Source organism: Cnephaeus nilssonii, assembly GCF_951640355.1.
Source record: "Cnephaeus nilssonii genome assembly, chromosome: 12".
NCBI classification, from domain to species: Eukaryota; Metazoa; Chordata; class Mammalia; order Chiroptera; family Vespertilionidae; genus Cnephaeus; species Cnephaeus nilssonii.
In genome coordinates this window covers 80,824,755-80,842,176 of record NC_137083.1, presented here as the reverse complement: position 1 = coordinate 80,842,176, position 17,422 = coordinate 80,824,755, and the positions used below count along the sequence as shown (strand labels likewise).

At 50.5% G+C, this 17,422-nt stretch overlaps 1 protein-coding gene across 1 annotated transcript in view; it reads right to left on the bottom strand.

The window, feature by feature from the left end:
• UBE3C (ubiquitin protein ligase E3C) overlaps positions 1–8,579 on the bottom strand; it is a 109,599-nt gene extending 101,020 nt beyond the window's left edge. Inside the window, exon 1 of the mRNA XM_079785657.1 lies at positions 8,210–8,579. Within this exon, the coding sequence (XP_079641783.1) occupies positions 8,210–8,275 (66 nt within the window). The 5' untranslated portion in view covers positions 8,276–8,579. The remainder of the gene's footprint in view (positions 1–8,209) is intronic.
• Positions 8,580–17,422: the final 8,843 nt, after the last annotated feature.

Genomic DNA, 17,422 nt, shown 5'->3' with positions numbered 1-17,422 from the left:
TGAGTACACAGTCAATGCCAGAGATCTCCAGGGAGGTGCAAACAGAAACGGAGATAAGAAATAGAAATCTATAGAGAAAAGTGTATTACTCAATAGTGTTGGGCAACTGAGTAGCTTAAACAAATGACATCATATACCTAGTCTTCACATCAAAATAGCTTCCTAATGAACCTAAGATTTATATGCAGACACAACACCAAAAATATGGGAAGATAATATGGGAATTAAAAAAATCTCAACAAGGAAGAAGACTTTCTAAGAAAGATATCACACATTAAGTCTGTTACTGTCATTAAGTTATTTAAGCTGTTAAGTTACTTAAGAATGACAAATTTGACCACATAGAATTAAAACTTTCTGCACAGAAAAATAGCATAACCAAGGTTTAAAAAAGTGACAAAGTGGTAATAAATATTTGTAACACTGCAAAATGAACATTTGTAAAAGCTCAATAATTTTAAAAGATTAACAATCAAATAGAAAATTAGCAAAAGTTATAAATAGTACATAGGAAATAAACAAAAATATCACTTAAACATAGAAAATTAATTTTACTCATTTTTGGAAAAAATGCCATATAACACAGTGAAATTGGCCTTTTCACCTATGCAATCGGCAAACGACACCTCAAGACAGGCTGTGAGGTGCAGATAGAGGACAGCAGCTATGCCCATGCACTGACATAACCCTTAACGGGCAATCTGGAAATATCTACAAAAATTCAAAATGTACACAGCCACTGACCTGCACTTCTAGAAATCCAAATTCACATGATAGACACATGACAAGGACATCCACTGCAATGCTGTTTAAATTAGCAAAGCACCGAAACCATCTAACTGGCCACCGAAGACATGACAACTAAATGAGCTATGAGACATTCATTCTGTATATGGAGTGTCACGCAGCTCCTTACGAGAATGCAGCACAGACGTGTGCGGACCTGGGACTATCTCCAGTAGGTCTTCTCCAGGGGAAGGCGAGAAGAACATGCTCCATCGTGTGTTTAACCAGAGGAGCACACTAAATATAAAGTGGGGTCTATGTGCAGAAAACAGCTCTGTGAGGACAGTGAACTGGTAACAGTCCGACTAAAGAGGACTGGGGCCGAAACCGGTTTGGCTCAGTGGATGAAGCGTCGGCCTGCGGACTCAAGGGTCCCAGGTTCGATTCCGGTCAGGGGCATGTACCTTGGTTGCGGGCACATCCCCGGTGGGGGGTGTGCGGGAGGCGGCTGATCGATGTTTCTCTCTCATTGATGTTTCTAACTCTCTATCCCTCTCTCTTCCTCTCTGTAAAAAATCAATAAAATAAAAAAAATAAAAATAAAAAAAGAGGACTGGGGTTAGAGGGTCCTAGTAGGGCGAAAGGCAGGGAGACTTGTTTTATTGTACTTGAATCTGTATTTTCTACTGCTTGAGTTATTACCCATGTACATGTAATACTTTCTCACTTTTTTAGAATATAAAACTAATGAAGCTACATGAAAACATAAATTTAAAAAAAATCTCAATATAACCAAGAATCTATATTCTATTACAAAAACCTTATATGCAAATAGACCAAACAGCAGAGCAACAGAACAACCGGTCGCTATGACGTGTGCTGACACCAGGGGGCTTGCACAGAACATGGCGGGTGTCAGCAGCAGGCCGCAGAGCATGAAACATGGCGGGCATTGACCGCAGCAGGATGGGGGAGCAGGTGAGCGGGGCCACCAGACCGAGGCAGAGCACCGTTCTTCGCTGTCACCAGGGCGCGCCTCTGGTGGTTGGTTACTGAAAGTCCTTTGCTCCCGTGCGCTGCGGTCTGGCAGGGCGTTGGCACCTGCTGCTGGCGCCGGCCCCGCTCGCTCAGTGCCATCAGCGGGTGTGAGCAGCAGCTGCTGGCCCCAATCGCCCCTGAGGGCTTCTCCACCTCCGCGATCCTGAGGGGCAATTGGGGCAGCAGCCACCTCTCACACCCACTGCTGGCGCCGGTCCCCATCGCTCCGCACCATCAGCGGGTGCGAGCGGGGCCAGTGCTGTTAGCGCATAGGAGCAGCAGTGGCAGAAGGGGGGCTGCCAGCAGACAGGGGACCAGGGGCCACGGCGGGAGGGGCTGAGCGGGGGTGCAGAGGATGGGCCGAGACCCACACCTCTGCCCACCACAGCTTCACAGCCCACAGTTCCTTTCTTTTTTTTTCTTCTTTTTTTTAATATATTTTATTGATTTTTTACAGAGAGGAAGAGAGAGGGATAGAGAGTTAGAAACATCAATGAGAGAGAAACATCGATCAGCTGCCTCTTGCACACCTCCTACTGGGGATGTGCCCGCAACCAAGGTACATGCCCTTGACCGGAATCGAACCTGGGACCCTTGAGTCCGAAGGCCGATGCTCTATCCCCTGAGCCAAACCGGTTTTGGCCCAAAGTTCCTTTCAAGGTGCATGAATTTGTGCACTGGGCCCCTAGTGAGTTCATAATTGAGTGGCTGGGAGGAAAAGAATAATAGGTGTCAGGAACAAGCACATTTAGATTTTGATTCTTAAGTTTTTTGTTTCAAATTATTATACTAGAGGCCCGGTGCATGAAAATTCATGCACTGGAGGGGGGGGTCCCTCAGCTGAGCCTGCCCCCCTCACAGTCCAGGAGCCCTCAGGGGTGGGAGGCGACCTGACGATCAGGGGAAGGCAATGCCTCATCACACCTCTGCTGCTGCCACTGCCAGTAACGCAAGCCTCGGCCGGCCCTGGTTACCTGAGCCTCAGGCGGCTGGGCAGCCACTACCCGAGGCTTGCTTGCGCCTTAGGCCAGCCCTGGGCGGCTGGGCAGCTGACATCTGACCTTGCCTGCGCCTCAGGCGTCGGCTGGGCAACCACCATCCGAGGCTTGCCTGCGCCTCGGGCCATTCCTGGGCAGCCCGAGGATGAGGGGACTGGGGGACTCCGGAGGCAGGCGCATGGAGCGGCCTGGCCCACCTGGGGGCGGGCCTAGCCTTGCTGCACGCCTGCTGCCCTGGCAGGGCTGGGGGGACTGGGCGCCGCCATCTTGTGGTTGTGGGCACCGCCATCTTTGAGGGCAGGGCAGTCAATTAGCATATTCCCTCCTTATTGGCTGTGGGCGCCGCTGTCCTTGCAATGGCGTGAGGGTCAATTAGCAAATTCCCTCTTTATTAGATAGGATTTGCAAACATCTTTTACCTTTTAAGTTCTACAAACCTAGAAAAGTTAGGGGTTCTAGGAGCAGTTAGAGACCACTTTTTAAAGTGTTTTGATGACTAAGCCTATTGTTCTCAGAGCACCCTCGTCCCTTTCCATGCTAATCTCTCACCTCCACAGTTTCGGCTCTAAACCTATTTATTCATCAATATGTAAACAACTGTAAATGACAGCAAACCTCTCTATTTGGTAGTTGAGCTTTTAGACACATTATCTTACCTCCTCTGAAAATTAAATATGACCAAACTTCACAAATACCATAACAGAGGTGTTCTTTTATGGGGAAAAATGCTTTCTTCATGCAAATAAACTTAGTGGTAACAAAAAGAAGTTTTTAGAAAAGTAAGTCATATGTAGTTTAAATTAGATAGGAAGATTAGATTTCATTAGCCATCAGAATAAAAAAAATTATGGTAAAAAATGAGTATATGTCGAAGTAAATTTACACAACATGACAATTTCTATAAAATCAAATGCTCAAATTAACTGCTAACCATTTATAAAAAAGAACTGTAGCATGTTTATTGACATCTTGATTTAAAATAAAACAGCTATGAGGTTTCCACTGTTTCATCTATTTGGGTTATTGTCATTAGCAATTTCCTCCACTTAACAATGTAAACAAATGATCAGTTTTACATCTGCTTCAAGTTAGTATTTCCCACTCTCAAGCACTGACATGACACTAAAAGTTCTAGAGCAGTGATGGCGAACCTATGACACGCGTGTCAGCACTGACATGCATAGCCATTTCTGATGACACGCGGCCGCTGAGGCGGCCACATGCCGAGGATGAAACATTCGCTGCTCCTGAGGATGAAACATTTGCGACTAGAGTCTTGGAGTTAGTTTTTCCCTCAAAGTGACACACTACCCGAGTTATGCTCAGTTTTTTGGCGAAGTTTGACACACCAAGCTCAAAAGGTTGCCCATCACTGTTCTAGACAATTCAAAGAATATTTAGGCAAAACCCTTTCCTTTGAGTTAAAGTGGGAGTAGAGGTAAGATGGAGGATGTGCAGGTAAATGGCAGAGGGCTTTCAGGGCAAGGAGCTCCTCTGTCTGATACTGTAGCACTGGACACACGTCACTATGCATTCATCAAAACCCACAGAAAGTACAGCGCAAACAGCGAGCCTTCATGTATCGATATTGGCTCACCAACTGTAACAAATGAACCACACTATTCAAGATGCTAATCACAGGAGAAATGTGAGGTGGAGGGAAGGGGGAATGAGGAACTCTGTTCCATCTGCTCGATTTTCTATACACCTAAGAAAGCTCTAAAAAGTGATGTCTATTAATTTCTTTAAAAATATTAAAGAAATATTCATTCTACTGCCACGTTCACCTCAACTATCTGGAAAGCTGGAGAAGGAATTTACTTTCCTTCCTATCTATAAACTCTCCTGTGTCCACATCCATTTCTTTCCTTTATATCTAAAAATATGTCCCTCTTCTTCTCCCTGGATTCTTCCCACTGTTGCTTCCACTAGGCCCTGACAGCCTGAAACCCTCCCTCCTCTAAACTTGCTTAAATTTCCCAAAAAAAACAAAAGCCTTACTTAGACCCTGACTTCCATTCATCCTCGATGTGCTGTGATCTGACTTCTAGCTCCTACCACCCTGCAATAGCTCCCTACAAAGTCACCAAGCCTTCCTATTGGTTAGTATTCCTCACTGCATCCCTGCAGCACTTGGCTCTGTGGTCACCCCATCCCACCCCACCCCACGTGATTCTTTCCTAAGTATTCCCCTCACATTAAATGTTGCCTTCTCCCTTGGTGATTTGGTTCTAAGCTACCCATCTGTTGCTAAGTCCCAAATCTCCATGTCTACCCCAGATTTCTCCCGTCATGCACAGCCACACATGCACAGGCACACATGCAGAAGCACACAGGCACAGTCAACAGCCTGTGGTACACCCCATCTATGTCCAGAAGAACCTAGACCAGTGATGGGCAACCTTTTGAGCTTGGTGAGTCAAACTTCGCCAAAAAACTGAGCATAACTCGGGTAGTGTGTCACTTTGAGGAAAAAACATTATTTCGCAAATGTTTCATCCTCAGGAGCAGCAAATGTTTCATCCTCGGCATGTGGCCGCCTCAGCGGCCGCGTGTCATCAGAAATGGCTACGCGTGTCAGTGCTGACACGCGTGTCATAGGTTCGCCATCACTGGCCTAGACCTTCATTCAGCAACCACTCCCCCTTTTGGAGCATGAACTCCCCACTCCTCCCACATACAGACTGCTCTGTCTGTACCAACAGCTCCAGCTCCGGCCCAGACTAATCCGATTCCCTCTCTAAGAATTGGGACTGAGATCCAACTGTCTCAGTTGACAACTGAACTAGGAAATCATACTCGCCAAGATCATGTGCAGATGAAAGGAGAAAGCCAAGAAGGCAGGAGATGGCACAACGGAGGGGAGAGTAACCACCTTGGTGCTGCTGACTTTGGATATGTTTCTGTCCTTCCACTCTGTGAGGTATGTCCTGTCCTTCCGTATTCTTTTGTCTACTAAGACAGTTTCGGTGGATTCCTATACTTGTAATCAAATGACCCCAACATCTTCTATACACCACCAAAAAGGGGAAGCCACTGCCAGTAAACCATGGCATGCCACCACCATGCACCAGATTTCAGAATGTTAAAAAGCAGAAGCCTGTGTGACCCACAGACAACAGAGCCCGGTGAATACCAAGTCCATTCACACCCTCCCACCTGCAGGACACCTCTTCCTGTCCCTGACCTACCCCAATCCTACTGGTCCTTCAAACTAAGCTCCTGCCCAACCAGCATGGCTCAATGGTTAAGTGCTATGAACCAGGAGGTCACGTGATTCCCAGTCAGGACGTTTGCCCAGGTTGTGGGCTCGATCCCATGTGGGGTGTGCAGGAGGCAGCCGATCCATGATTCTCTCTCATCATTGATGTTTCTCTCTCTCTCTCCCTCTCCCTTCCGCTCTGAAATCAATAAAAAATAAAATAAAATAATAATGAGGGCATGACGTTTCCTTATAGTTTCAGATCCTACAGAGCCTTTAGAAATAACCACTAAAAATGCTCATTTATATTGGGGGAGGGGAAGTATGTATTTATTCAAAAGGTTTCCCACTAAGCTCAAGAAAAAAGGGACAATGTCAACTAATTTAACACATGGGGGAAAGATCATTGTAACTTTTGTCTTTTAGATAAGGGAAAGGCCGTAATTCAGCCAAAGAGAATTAAGGAGAATAAGCATTGTGTAAGTAGGTGTTCAATATCAAGAAGCAAAATCGAAACTACAATGAAATTATATCCCCACCCGAATTTCCAGAATTAAAGGGGCTGACAGTACTGTTAGCAAGAGGTGGAGGCACTGACACCCTCACCTGGCAGGTGTGGCCCGAAAGGGAAAGTGGAGTGTGCCCAGGGTGACGCCCACGTGGAACGTACGACCGGCATCTCAGTGCGTCCACCCGAAGAGAAGACCCACACAAATGCCTGTAGAGAAGAATGGTCGCCCTGGCCAGTGTGCTCAGTGGTTAGTGTCAGCCAGCGCACAGGTTAGATTTCAAGTCAAGGGGACGTACCTGGGTTGCAGATTTGATCCTGCCCTGGTAGGCACTCATGCGGGAGGCAACCAATCCATGTGTCTCTCTCACACTGGTGTTTCTCTTTTCTCTCTCACATGGGTTTTTCTCTTTCTCTCTCCCCACCCCCCCTGCTCCCTCCCACTTTCTAAAAAGCAATAGAAAAAATATCCTCCAGTGAGGATTAAAAAAAAAGAGTGGATCAACTGTGTCACACAACAGGATAAAACCAGATGGGTGATTCCACCTCTCAGAACTCGGGAGTGAGCCAAAGATGCCAGATCCAACAAAATGGCAAACTGTATGAGACTCCATTCACAGGTCATTCAACAGGGAAAACTAATCTGTGGTCACAGAGGTGGGAATACAGTTATCGCTGGGGAAAAGCATGGCAGGGAAGGGGCAGGAGGAAGCCCGGGAACGCTGGGAGGAGCGGTGGCCACACAGGTGTGTTCACAGGTAAAATCCTTCAAGCTGAACCTCCTCCTTCAGATTCCTCCAGGAGCCGGTGCAGCCATGCCCCAGGACAGCAGGCCACTGCCACCTTCTCAGGGGACTGGCCCCAGCTGAAGGGGCCAGCGGTGGCACCCTCACCCAGGGCAGCCTGCTGCCAATGACTGACCAACGTGGGTGGACCAGGTGGACCAGACGTCAGAGTTCTGCCCACACCTGAGAAGAGGCCTCCCCGGCCCTCTCCCCGCCCTCCTCAGGTCCACCCGTACACAGAGGGGCACGTGGTGACCCTGAGTGACGTCAGCTCGAAGCCTCCGTAAAAAGTAGTAGAAAAGGGCAATTGTTTGCACAGCAAGAAGCGAGGCGTGCGGCAGCTCCTCTCCAGAGCAGAGATGTCACCTGGTCGCGGGCTGCCAGGGCACACCTGTCCATGGAGCAGGTCACCGGGCCCCACGGGCCAGGGCCCCGGGCTCTGCGCGGAACCTGCGCGGGCCCGCCGTGTCAGTGCCGTTTCCCGTCTGTCCACCCCTGCTCTCAACGATGGTAAGAATCGTGGTAAAAAGCCCTAGGTTCTCTCCGAAATCCGATTCCAGAGGCTGGGAAAGCACAACTTCCACTGCCTCGCACTCCAACACGCGGCCGCCCGGCTGGGCTGCCTCAATCCGCGGCCGGGGACGCGGACGCACGCAGCCGGCTCGATCCCGCAGCAGAAAAGCCCGCTCGCGCGGCGGAAGGAAGGGCTGCCGGGCGGGGGACCAAGTGGCGCAGCTGGTCCCGAAGAAGAAACACCGCGTCCTTCGCTCCGGACCCGCGGCGGCGGCGCGCCTCCCGCCTCCCGCCTCCCTGCGGGGTCTGGACGCGGCGAGCGGGCTTCCCCGGCGACCGCGGCCCCGCCACACCTGCTCGGGCGGCGGGCAGGTGACACAGCACCCCACCCCGGCCCCCGCCCCGGAGGCCGGACGCCACGGGCCCCGCTCGCGCTTACCTTCCTGCTCGCGCCTCCGAGGGACACCTTGGGCCTCGTTTTGAAGTCCCCTTCAAAGCTGAACATCTTTACGGCCTAGCCCATGGGGAGGGCCGGCGGAAAGCGACGGCCAGGCGGGCGGCGGGCGCGCCCGGGAGCGTCCCGGCGGGGAGGACGGGCCGCGCCGGGGCGACCTCGGGCCCACCCGGAGTTCTGCCCGCCGGGCCTGTCCTCGCGTGGGGGCGGTGACACTGCGGGGGCTCCGCCTCGCTGCCCCCCTCATCCACGCCTCCCCGCGGCTCCGGCCCTGGCCCAGGGCGCCGCAGGGAAGCCGGCCCACACTCGCGCCCGGAGCGGCGGCCGGGAGGAAAGATGGCCGCCGGTCGCTGCCGCCGTGCGCGCGCCCGCCATTGACGCCGCGGCGCCCTCCCGACGCCCCCCAGCGTGCGCGCGCCCGCCGTGGACGGCGCGTCAGAGGGTGGGAACGTGACGCCGTGACCTGGGTGTGGACCCAGGCGCGAGATCGTGGGCGTGGCCTATGCTGTGGGCAGGGCCGGGGGCGGGGCGCCGGCGGCGGGCGGGGCCTGGCTCCTGGGCGCCGGGGCCCCTGCGGTGGACGTACCCGCCGGCTGTGCACCTGTGAAGCCAGCGGGCTCCGAGGGCTCCGAGGGCTCCGAGGGCTCCGAGGGCTCCGAGGGCTCCGGGGGCTCCGAGGGCTCCGAGGGCTCCGAGGGCTCCGGGGGCTCCGGGGGCTCCGGGGGCTCCGAGGGCTCCGGGGGCTCCGGGGGCTCCGGGGGCTCCGAGGGCTCCGGGGGCTCCGAGGGCTCCGGGGGCTCCGGGGGCTCCGGGGGCTCCGGGGGCTCCGGGGGCTCCGGAAGATGCCAAACGACTCATCCAGAAAAGAGGATCGGACACTCAGTGCCTGTAGGGCGTGCGTGCACCTGGCTAGCCTCCGAAACGTACTCGTGTGTACACACACACACACACACACATCACATGCACACACATATACAGAAATGTATATCATGTACGAGTACACACATATGCATAAATATACATGTCACATGCACATGCATTATAAATATATTATGGACACGTATATGTATAGAAATATATTATACAAATAGATATCACATAATTCATACAAATGTATGTTATAGACACATGCATGTGTATTATATACGCATGACTGAAACCAAAAGATATATTTAAAATGTTTATTGTTGAGAATATTACAGATATCCTCCCCCCTAAAATGCTCCCCTCCACCCAATACCTGCCCCACCCCAGGCCTTCACAACCCTATTGTCTGTGTCCATAGGTTATGCATATATGCATATACCATAAGTTCTTTGGTTAATCTCTTCCAGCCCCTCCTCTCCCCTTTCCTCTGAGCTTCGTCAGTGTGTTCCATGTTTCCATGCCTCTTGTTCTATTTTATTCATCTGTTTATTTTGTTCATTAGATTCCTTGTTCACTTATTTTGATTTTAAAATTCAATTGTTGATAGATATGTATTTATTGCCATTTTATTGCTCATATTATTATTATTCCTCCTCCTCCTCCTCCTCCTCCTCCTCCTCCTCCTCCTCCTCCTTCTTCTTTTTCTTAAAAAAGACCCTTCGACATTTCATATAATACTGGTTTGGTGGTGATGAACTCCTTTAGCTCTTTCTTGTCTGTGAAGCTCTTTATCTGACCTTCAATTCTAAATGAGAGCTTTGCTGGGTAGAGTAATCTTGGCTGTAGGTTCTTGCTATTCATCACTTTGTATATTTCCTGCTACTCCTTCCTGGCTTGCAGTTTCTGTTGAGAAATCAGCTGACAGTCATGTGGCCACTCCCTTGTAGGTAACTAACTGCTTTTCTCTTGCTGCTTTTAAGATTCTCTCTTTGTCTTTAACCCTTGGCATTTTAATTATGATGTGTCTTGGTTTGGGCTTCTTTGGGTTCATCCTTTTGTTTTGTTTTTATTTCAGAGAGGAAGGGAGAGTGAGAGAAAGAGGGAAAAAACCAGCAATGATGATGGAGAATCATTGACTGGCTGCCTTCTGCACACCCCCCACTAGGAATCGAACCCACAACCCAGGCATGTATCCTTAACCAGAATCGAGCCCGGACGCTTCAGTCCACAGGCTGACGCTCTATCCACTGAGCCAAACTGGCTAGGGCAGGTTCATCTTGTTTGGGACTCTCTGCGCTTCCTGGCCTTATTTGTATTTCTTTCACAGGTAGGGGAAGTTTTCTGTCATTATTTCTTCAAATAGGTTTTCAATATCTTGTTCTTTCTCTTTGCCTTCTGGCAACTCCATGATGTAAATGTTGGTACACTTGAAGTTGTCCCAGAGGCTTCTTATACTATCTTCATATTTTGGGATTCTTTTTTTTTTCCCTCTCTTCTGATTGTGTGTGTGTGTGTGTGTGTGTGTGTGTGTGTGTTTTGTTTGTTTGTTTGGGTTTTTTTTTTTTTGTGTGTGTGTGTGTGTGTGTGTGTGTGTTTTGCTTCCTTGTATTTCAAATTGCTGATTTGATTCTTGGTGTCTTTTACTCTACTGTTGATTCCCTGTAAGTTATCCTTCGTTTCTGACTAGTCCTTTTCATGTCTTTGATGTTCTCCCTACGATCCTTGAAAGTCTCACTAAGATCCTTGAAACTCTCATTAAGTTCCTTGAGCATCCTTATAACCATTGCTTTGAACTCTGTATCTAGTAGTTTGCTTGCTTCCATTTCATTTAGTTCCTTTTCTGGAGATTTCTTCTGTTCTTTCATTTGTGACATGTTTGTCTCCGCATTTTGGCTGCTTCCCTGTGTTTGTTTCTATGTATCAGGTAGAGCTGCTATGTCTCCTGAAATGGATAGAGTGGACTTGTGTAGTAACTGTCCTGTAGGTCCCAGTGGCTCAGCCTCGCCAGTCACCTGAGCTGGGCCCTCTAGGTGTGCCCCTGTGTGAGTGTGGACAGTCTTGTGGTAGTTGAGCCTTGATTGCTGTTGGTGTCACTGAGAGGAATTGAACTCCAGGCCAATTGGCTGTGAGGACCAGGTGTGACTACAGTGGAAGAGCTGCTGTGCAGGAGACACCCCCATGGAGAGGACTTGTTTCAGTGGGGCTTTGGTGCTCACTGGGTCTGTCTCTTGAGTGTGTTGCTTGTGGATGTGTAGAGTTGTAATCTGGCCTGGTCTAAAGCTGATCACTGAGTGCACTGGCTCTGGGGTCTCCCATGAGGGCAAAGGGAGCCACTGCCTGTTACTTGCCTGGGGCCACCTGGCACAAGCTACCGAGTGATATGCAGATGGCTGCTACTTGTGTTGGGCTTGGAGGTGCCCAGGAGAGGCCAAGCTGTGAATCAAGGCAGGCTGCTGCTAGTGTTGGGCTTGAGGCCACTTATCCAGAGGTATGGGGCATGCTGAGCCCAGCTGCTATTTGTTTGAGAGATTTTAGGAAAGTCTGAAGTGTAAGCCAGGACACACCAGGCATATGGAAAAGCTGCTGCAAACAGCTTGGGTGGGGCTGCAAATTGTGTGAGGAGGCGTCTCAGGGAATCACCAGGGCAGAGTGAACAGTGAGGGCCAGGTTGATGGAGACTCAGATATGGTGCCTGCCAGTAGGCTCTGTGACTGTGATGGGGAAGGTCTCAGCACAAGAACAATGACCCCTGCGAGGACCCCTGTCTGGGAGAAAGCTGCCCCCAAGTTCTTGCCTTGATGTCAGACAATTTAGTTCCTTCCTATATGTTTCTGGATCCTTTCAAGCTATTGCCCCAGCACTGGAGCTCAGAGGGAGGGAGTCCAGGTACTAGTAAGTCCGTGCACCAGCCCTTTAAGAGGAACTGCTTGGGTCTCCAGCAGCCTTCGTGTCACTCAGCCACAATCCCTGCTGTTTTTTGTTTTTTTAAAAAAATATATTTTATTGATTTTAGAGAGGAAGGAAGAGGGAGAGAGTGATAGAAACATCAATGATGAGAGAGAATCATTGATTGGCTGCCTCCTGCATGTCCCCTACTGAGGGATCAAGCCCACAACCCAGGCATGTGCCCTTGGCTGGAATCGAACCTGGGACCCTTTAGTCTGCAGGCTAATGCTCTATCCACTGAGCCAAACCAGCTAGGGCCCCTGCTGGTTTTTACAGGGTCTTCTCTTCCCAGCACTGGAGCCCTGGGCTGAGGGTGTGGTGTGGGGCTGAGACCCCTTGCTCCTCATGGGAGGCCTCTGCAGCTAAGACATCCCTCCTGATTCAAAACACACCACGTGTGGGTATCCAACCAGCCTGTTCTACGCCTCTGCCCCTCCTACCAGTCTCAGTGCACTTTCTTCTTTACTTCTCTAGTTGTAGGTCTTCCAATTAGCCAGTTTTCAGGTGGTTCTGAATGATGGTTGTTCTGTATTTTAGTTGTAATTTTGATGTGGTTGTGGGAGGATGTAAGTACTGTGCTTACCTCTCTGAAACCAACATTTTAAACACTAATATATATCATTACTCTGTGGGGTGCACTGATGTTTTGTTTTTATGGTTTCACAATCCACTAATGGATTTCAATCTCAGAAAAATCCTGCCCCACCCCACACAATGTGTGTGTGTACAAATATATATATATATATATATATATATATATATATATATATATATATACACACACACACACACACACACATATCTATACTAATAAAATGGCAGTATCCTAATTAGACCAGACATCATTCCAGATGTCCTTCCGGACAAAGCCACGGTAGCAGGGGCCAAGGCAGAGGCAGTTAGGGGTGATCAGGCTGGCAGGGGAGGGCAGTTGGGGGCGGTCAGGCAGGCAGGCAGGTGATGGGTTAGGAGCCAGCGGTCCCAGTTTGTGAGAGGGATGTCCAACTGCTGGTCAGACAGTCGGACATCCCCCAAGGGTCCCAAATTAGAGAGGGTGCAGGCCGGGCTGAGGGACCCCACCTCCATGCATGAATTTCATGCACCAGGCCTCTAGTATACACTGAGTGGCCAGATTATTATGATCTCTGAACGCATAATAATCTGGCCACTCAGTGTATATCCTATATAATAAAAGGCTAATATGCAAATTGTCCCATTGACCAGGAGTTTGACCAGCAGGCAGGCTGGCCAACCGCCCATGTCCCCTCCCCCTGGACAGGCTGGCCGGACCCCAACCCATGCACGAATTCATACACTGGGCCTCTAATCCTATCTAATAAAAGAGTAATATGCAAATTGACCATCACTCCAACACACACAATGGCTGCCCCCATGTGGTCAAAGATGGCTGCCCCATGTGGACACAAGATGGCCGCCACAGGATGTCCAGAAAGGGAGGGCAGTTGGGAGGAACCAGGCCTGCAAAGGAGGGCAGTTGTGGGCAATCAAGCCTGTAGGGGAGGGCAGTTGGGGGGGACCAGGCCTGCAGGGGAGAGCAGTTAGGGGCAAACAGGCTGGCAGGGGAGCAGTTAGGCATCAATCAGGCTGGCAGACAGAAGTGGTTAGGGGCAATCAGGAAGGTAGACAGGCGAGCAGTTGGGAGCCAGCAGTCCTGGATTGTGAGAGGGATGTCCGACTGCCCGTTTAGGCCCGATCCTACTGGGATCGGGCCTAAATGGGCAGTCGGACATCCCTCAAAGTGTCCCAGATTGGAGAGGGTGCAGGCTGGGCTGAGGGACACCCCCCTCCCACACACACCCCTGTGCACGAATTTCGTGCACCGGGCCTCTAGTACACACACACACACACACACACACACACACAATATTGTGATCTAATTCATATTTATATGTACACTGAGTGGCCAGATTATTATGCGTTCAGAGATCATAATAATCTGGCCACTCAGTGTATGTATAAATATGAATTAGGTCACAATATAGTGTGTGTGTGTGTGTGTGTGTGTGTGTGTATATATATATATATATATATATATATATATATATATATAATGCAAATTAGGCCAGGACGCCGTAACGGGTCACGACCGGACAGGAGGATGTTGGTGTCCCTCGTTCGGGCGTCATAACACCGGGCTTCTTTTCCCAGCCTTACAAAGGGTTCAGCATTCTGGAGAAAGGGGCTGCACATAGATGATTAAAGAGTCTGGAGACGATAGATAATTTTGAAAGGCATTGGGGGTCAGGGGATCTTCAGCTGAAGGAGCTAAAGACTCCTACCTTGACCAAGGACCCATGCTTTTATTCAACACAATTTGTCCTAAGGCAAGGTGGAGATAATACACTTCAAAGGGTAGGGTTACAGAAGCATTGTCAGTTTGGGCAATAGCCTACAGCTGTTCAGGTGTTTGGCCAACAGGAGGCAATAAAATTCTCTGAGGTGTCTGGCAGCAGACAATGCTATTCAGGTTTGGGGGAAGTGCCGTTTAGCCGTTTCCAACAGGTAAACTACATACGTGGCTCACCCTTGTGGAGCCGCCCAAGTCCCACCAACCTTTGGATGGAACTCTTGTAATTATGACATGCTGGAACTGGTTCCCGGCAGGAGGAGGCTGCACATGCAGCTTTGGGAGCGGGCGGAACTGGGGACTGGCTCCCTTAGTAGTCCTGCAGGGTCAATCTCAAGAGGACAGACCCGGCACCAATGGACCAGCGCTGCCGGCACTTGAATGTGAGCAGGAAGAGGGAAAAAAGACCTTCACGGCCTGTCCAAGGCGGGTTTGCGTTTAAAACCAAGTGGGTGGTCCGGAGCCGCGCGGCACTGACAGCCACGGCAGTCTCCGCATCGGCCGCTGGGCGTGTGGGGAGCGAGGGCCATGCCAACCAGAAGCTTTGGCTGCCAACCGTCAGCCGATTTCATCTCTGGGGCGGGCGCGATCAGGGAAGCCGGAGGGACCTTCACACAAAAAGAGAAGGCGAAGAGGAAGATACTTCCAAGAGTGGACCAAAGAACAGCTGGCAGCCTTGAAGAAACAACATGAAGCAGAGATCACTCATCATACAAAGGAGATTGAGCGTTTGCAGAAAGAAATGGAGCGGCACAAGCAGAACATCAAGAAACAAAGATTGTGGCGGTGTCAGGGTGAGGGACAGCCATATTTGCGGGTGCGGCCCGAGCTGTCAACAAAAAGTGCGCGGGAGCTCGGCGGGCGCACGGAAGGGCACACGGAAGGGCGCACGGACGCCAGGCCCGCCTCGCCGCCGCTGCTGCCCGGGGCGGATGTCTTACCAACTGAACTTGACCGCGCACATGCCCACCGCCTCCCTTCCACCAGCATGGCGCGTCCTCCCAGTACCGCCAGCTGCTGAGTGACCACGGACCACCATCTCTAGGCTACACGCAGGGAACCGGGAACAGCCAGGGGCCCCAGAGCAAATAGCTGAGCTGCTGGCCATCATCGAAGAGCTGGGGCAGCAAGAGCGCGATGGAGAGACTGAAACGAGGCACCATCCACGCGGGAGGGCTGGTTCGGGAGGGCTTGGCCCAGACGGGGCGAACGCCAGGTCCTAGCCTCCAAGTCAGCGGGGAAGGCTTTCCATCTTCTTCCAAGAGGTGACAGCTCATGCCCCGCCCCCTCCCCTCCCCTTCGGATGAAACTTGGTTTCAAAATGGTAACAGCTTGGTTTCTCCTCCCTGTGCCCCTCCCGCGGTTCATCGGGCTCTGAACCTCCCATGGCTGAGATGGAGAAGAGATTTTCGCAGTTGTTAGGTTTACTTATTAGTTAGGAACTACCCAGGGCGTTTTGTGTGGGTTTTTTTTTTTTTTAAAGCATTGATTTATATGATGCAGTTACCTATCACAGCAAACCGCGGTTGGCCTCCCGGAGACCGGTGCGTCTCTTCTGGATACATTTCTTACTCACGTGGTTCTTTATGCTTCTCTTCTGAGCTGATCCACCTCTGAGGGCTTGTTTCAGCGGGTCCTGAGGCAGCGCTTTAGTTAGCCACACAGTATAAATTCTGCCCAATGTAACTTTTCTTTTGCTTAAGCATTTGCATGACTATTAGTACTTTGAAGTCAATCTTTAAAATGCACAAGTTATAAATACAGAAGAAAGAGCAACTTATCGAACCTCGCCTGGCAAGGACCCCTGAAATTTCCCCTAAGGATGTATGTAGATTTCAGTTCCGCCTTTCCCATCAGTGGATCCAAACATCTGGAAGAAAGTGACTAATAGTGTTTGCATCATTGTATGTATTTATTACTTGATGTAATAAAGCTTATTCTCATTAACAAAAAAAAAAAGAAACTGAAAGATCCTACTGATGATTAAGTGCACACAGTTCCCCATAGAATGGCTACATACTGTCCACTTCTATGTAGACATAGTTCTGCTAACTAACATCTATCTGTGCTGCCAACAGATTATAATAAACTGTGATCGGTGGAAAAAAACACCAAGCAGGGTGACGTTGGAAATACCCAAACACACCCCCAACGCCTTCACCTGCCCAGACGCCTGGGGTCCCTTTACAGCTGGGCTGAGCCCAGTGCTGCCCAGTGGCCTGGACACCAGGCCTGACCGCCTCTCTGATTTGGCCTAAACATCTGAAATTCGCATTATCTGCCAACTTAAGAAACTGGAGCATTCATGTAAAATCAGGATTCCCCACTTCTCTTTCTAAAATGGCCGATTGGGCTGCCAACCAAGGGTGGTCGGTGTCACGTCAACCCTAAGAGGGGCCCCCAGCTTGGGGGTGTGGTGAGGAGGGAGCCCTCCGTGCAGACAGCTCAGTGTGTAAACTCCCGCTGACCGTGGCGCAGCCCACAGTGTGGCCGCTCAGCTGTGACAGGCACAGCCACGAAACGGTGCGGCTGTTAAACGAGGCCCCTCTCCAGCTTTCGGGGGGCTCCACCTGCTCCAACTCAGTGCACCCCACTCTGCCCCAGGGAGACCGCTTCAGTGTTTCAGCTCCAGCAGACAGAACACGTCCCATCAGAAAGGGAAAGTGTAGCCCTGGCCGGTGTTGCTCAGTGGATATTTCCTCCACCTGAGGACTGAAGGGCCCGGAGTTCAATTCCCGGTCGGGGCACATGCCTGGGTTGTGGGCTTGATCCCCAGTGTGGGGTGTGCAGGAGGCAGCCAATCAATGATTCTCTCTCATCATTGGTGTTTCTATCTCCCTCCCTCTCTGAAATCATTCTATACTAATAAAAGGCTAATATGCTAATTAGACCAAACAACTTCCAGACGACTTTCTGGATGTTCTTTTGGACAAAGCCATGGTGGTGGGGCCAAGGCAGAGGCGGTTAGGGGCAATCAGGTTGGCAGGGGAGAGCAGGCCAGCAGGCAGGTGAGCGGT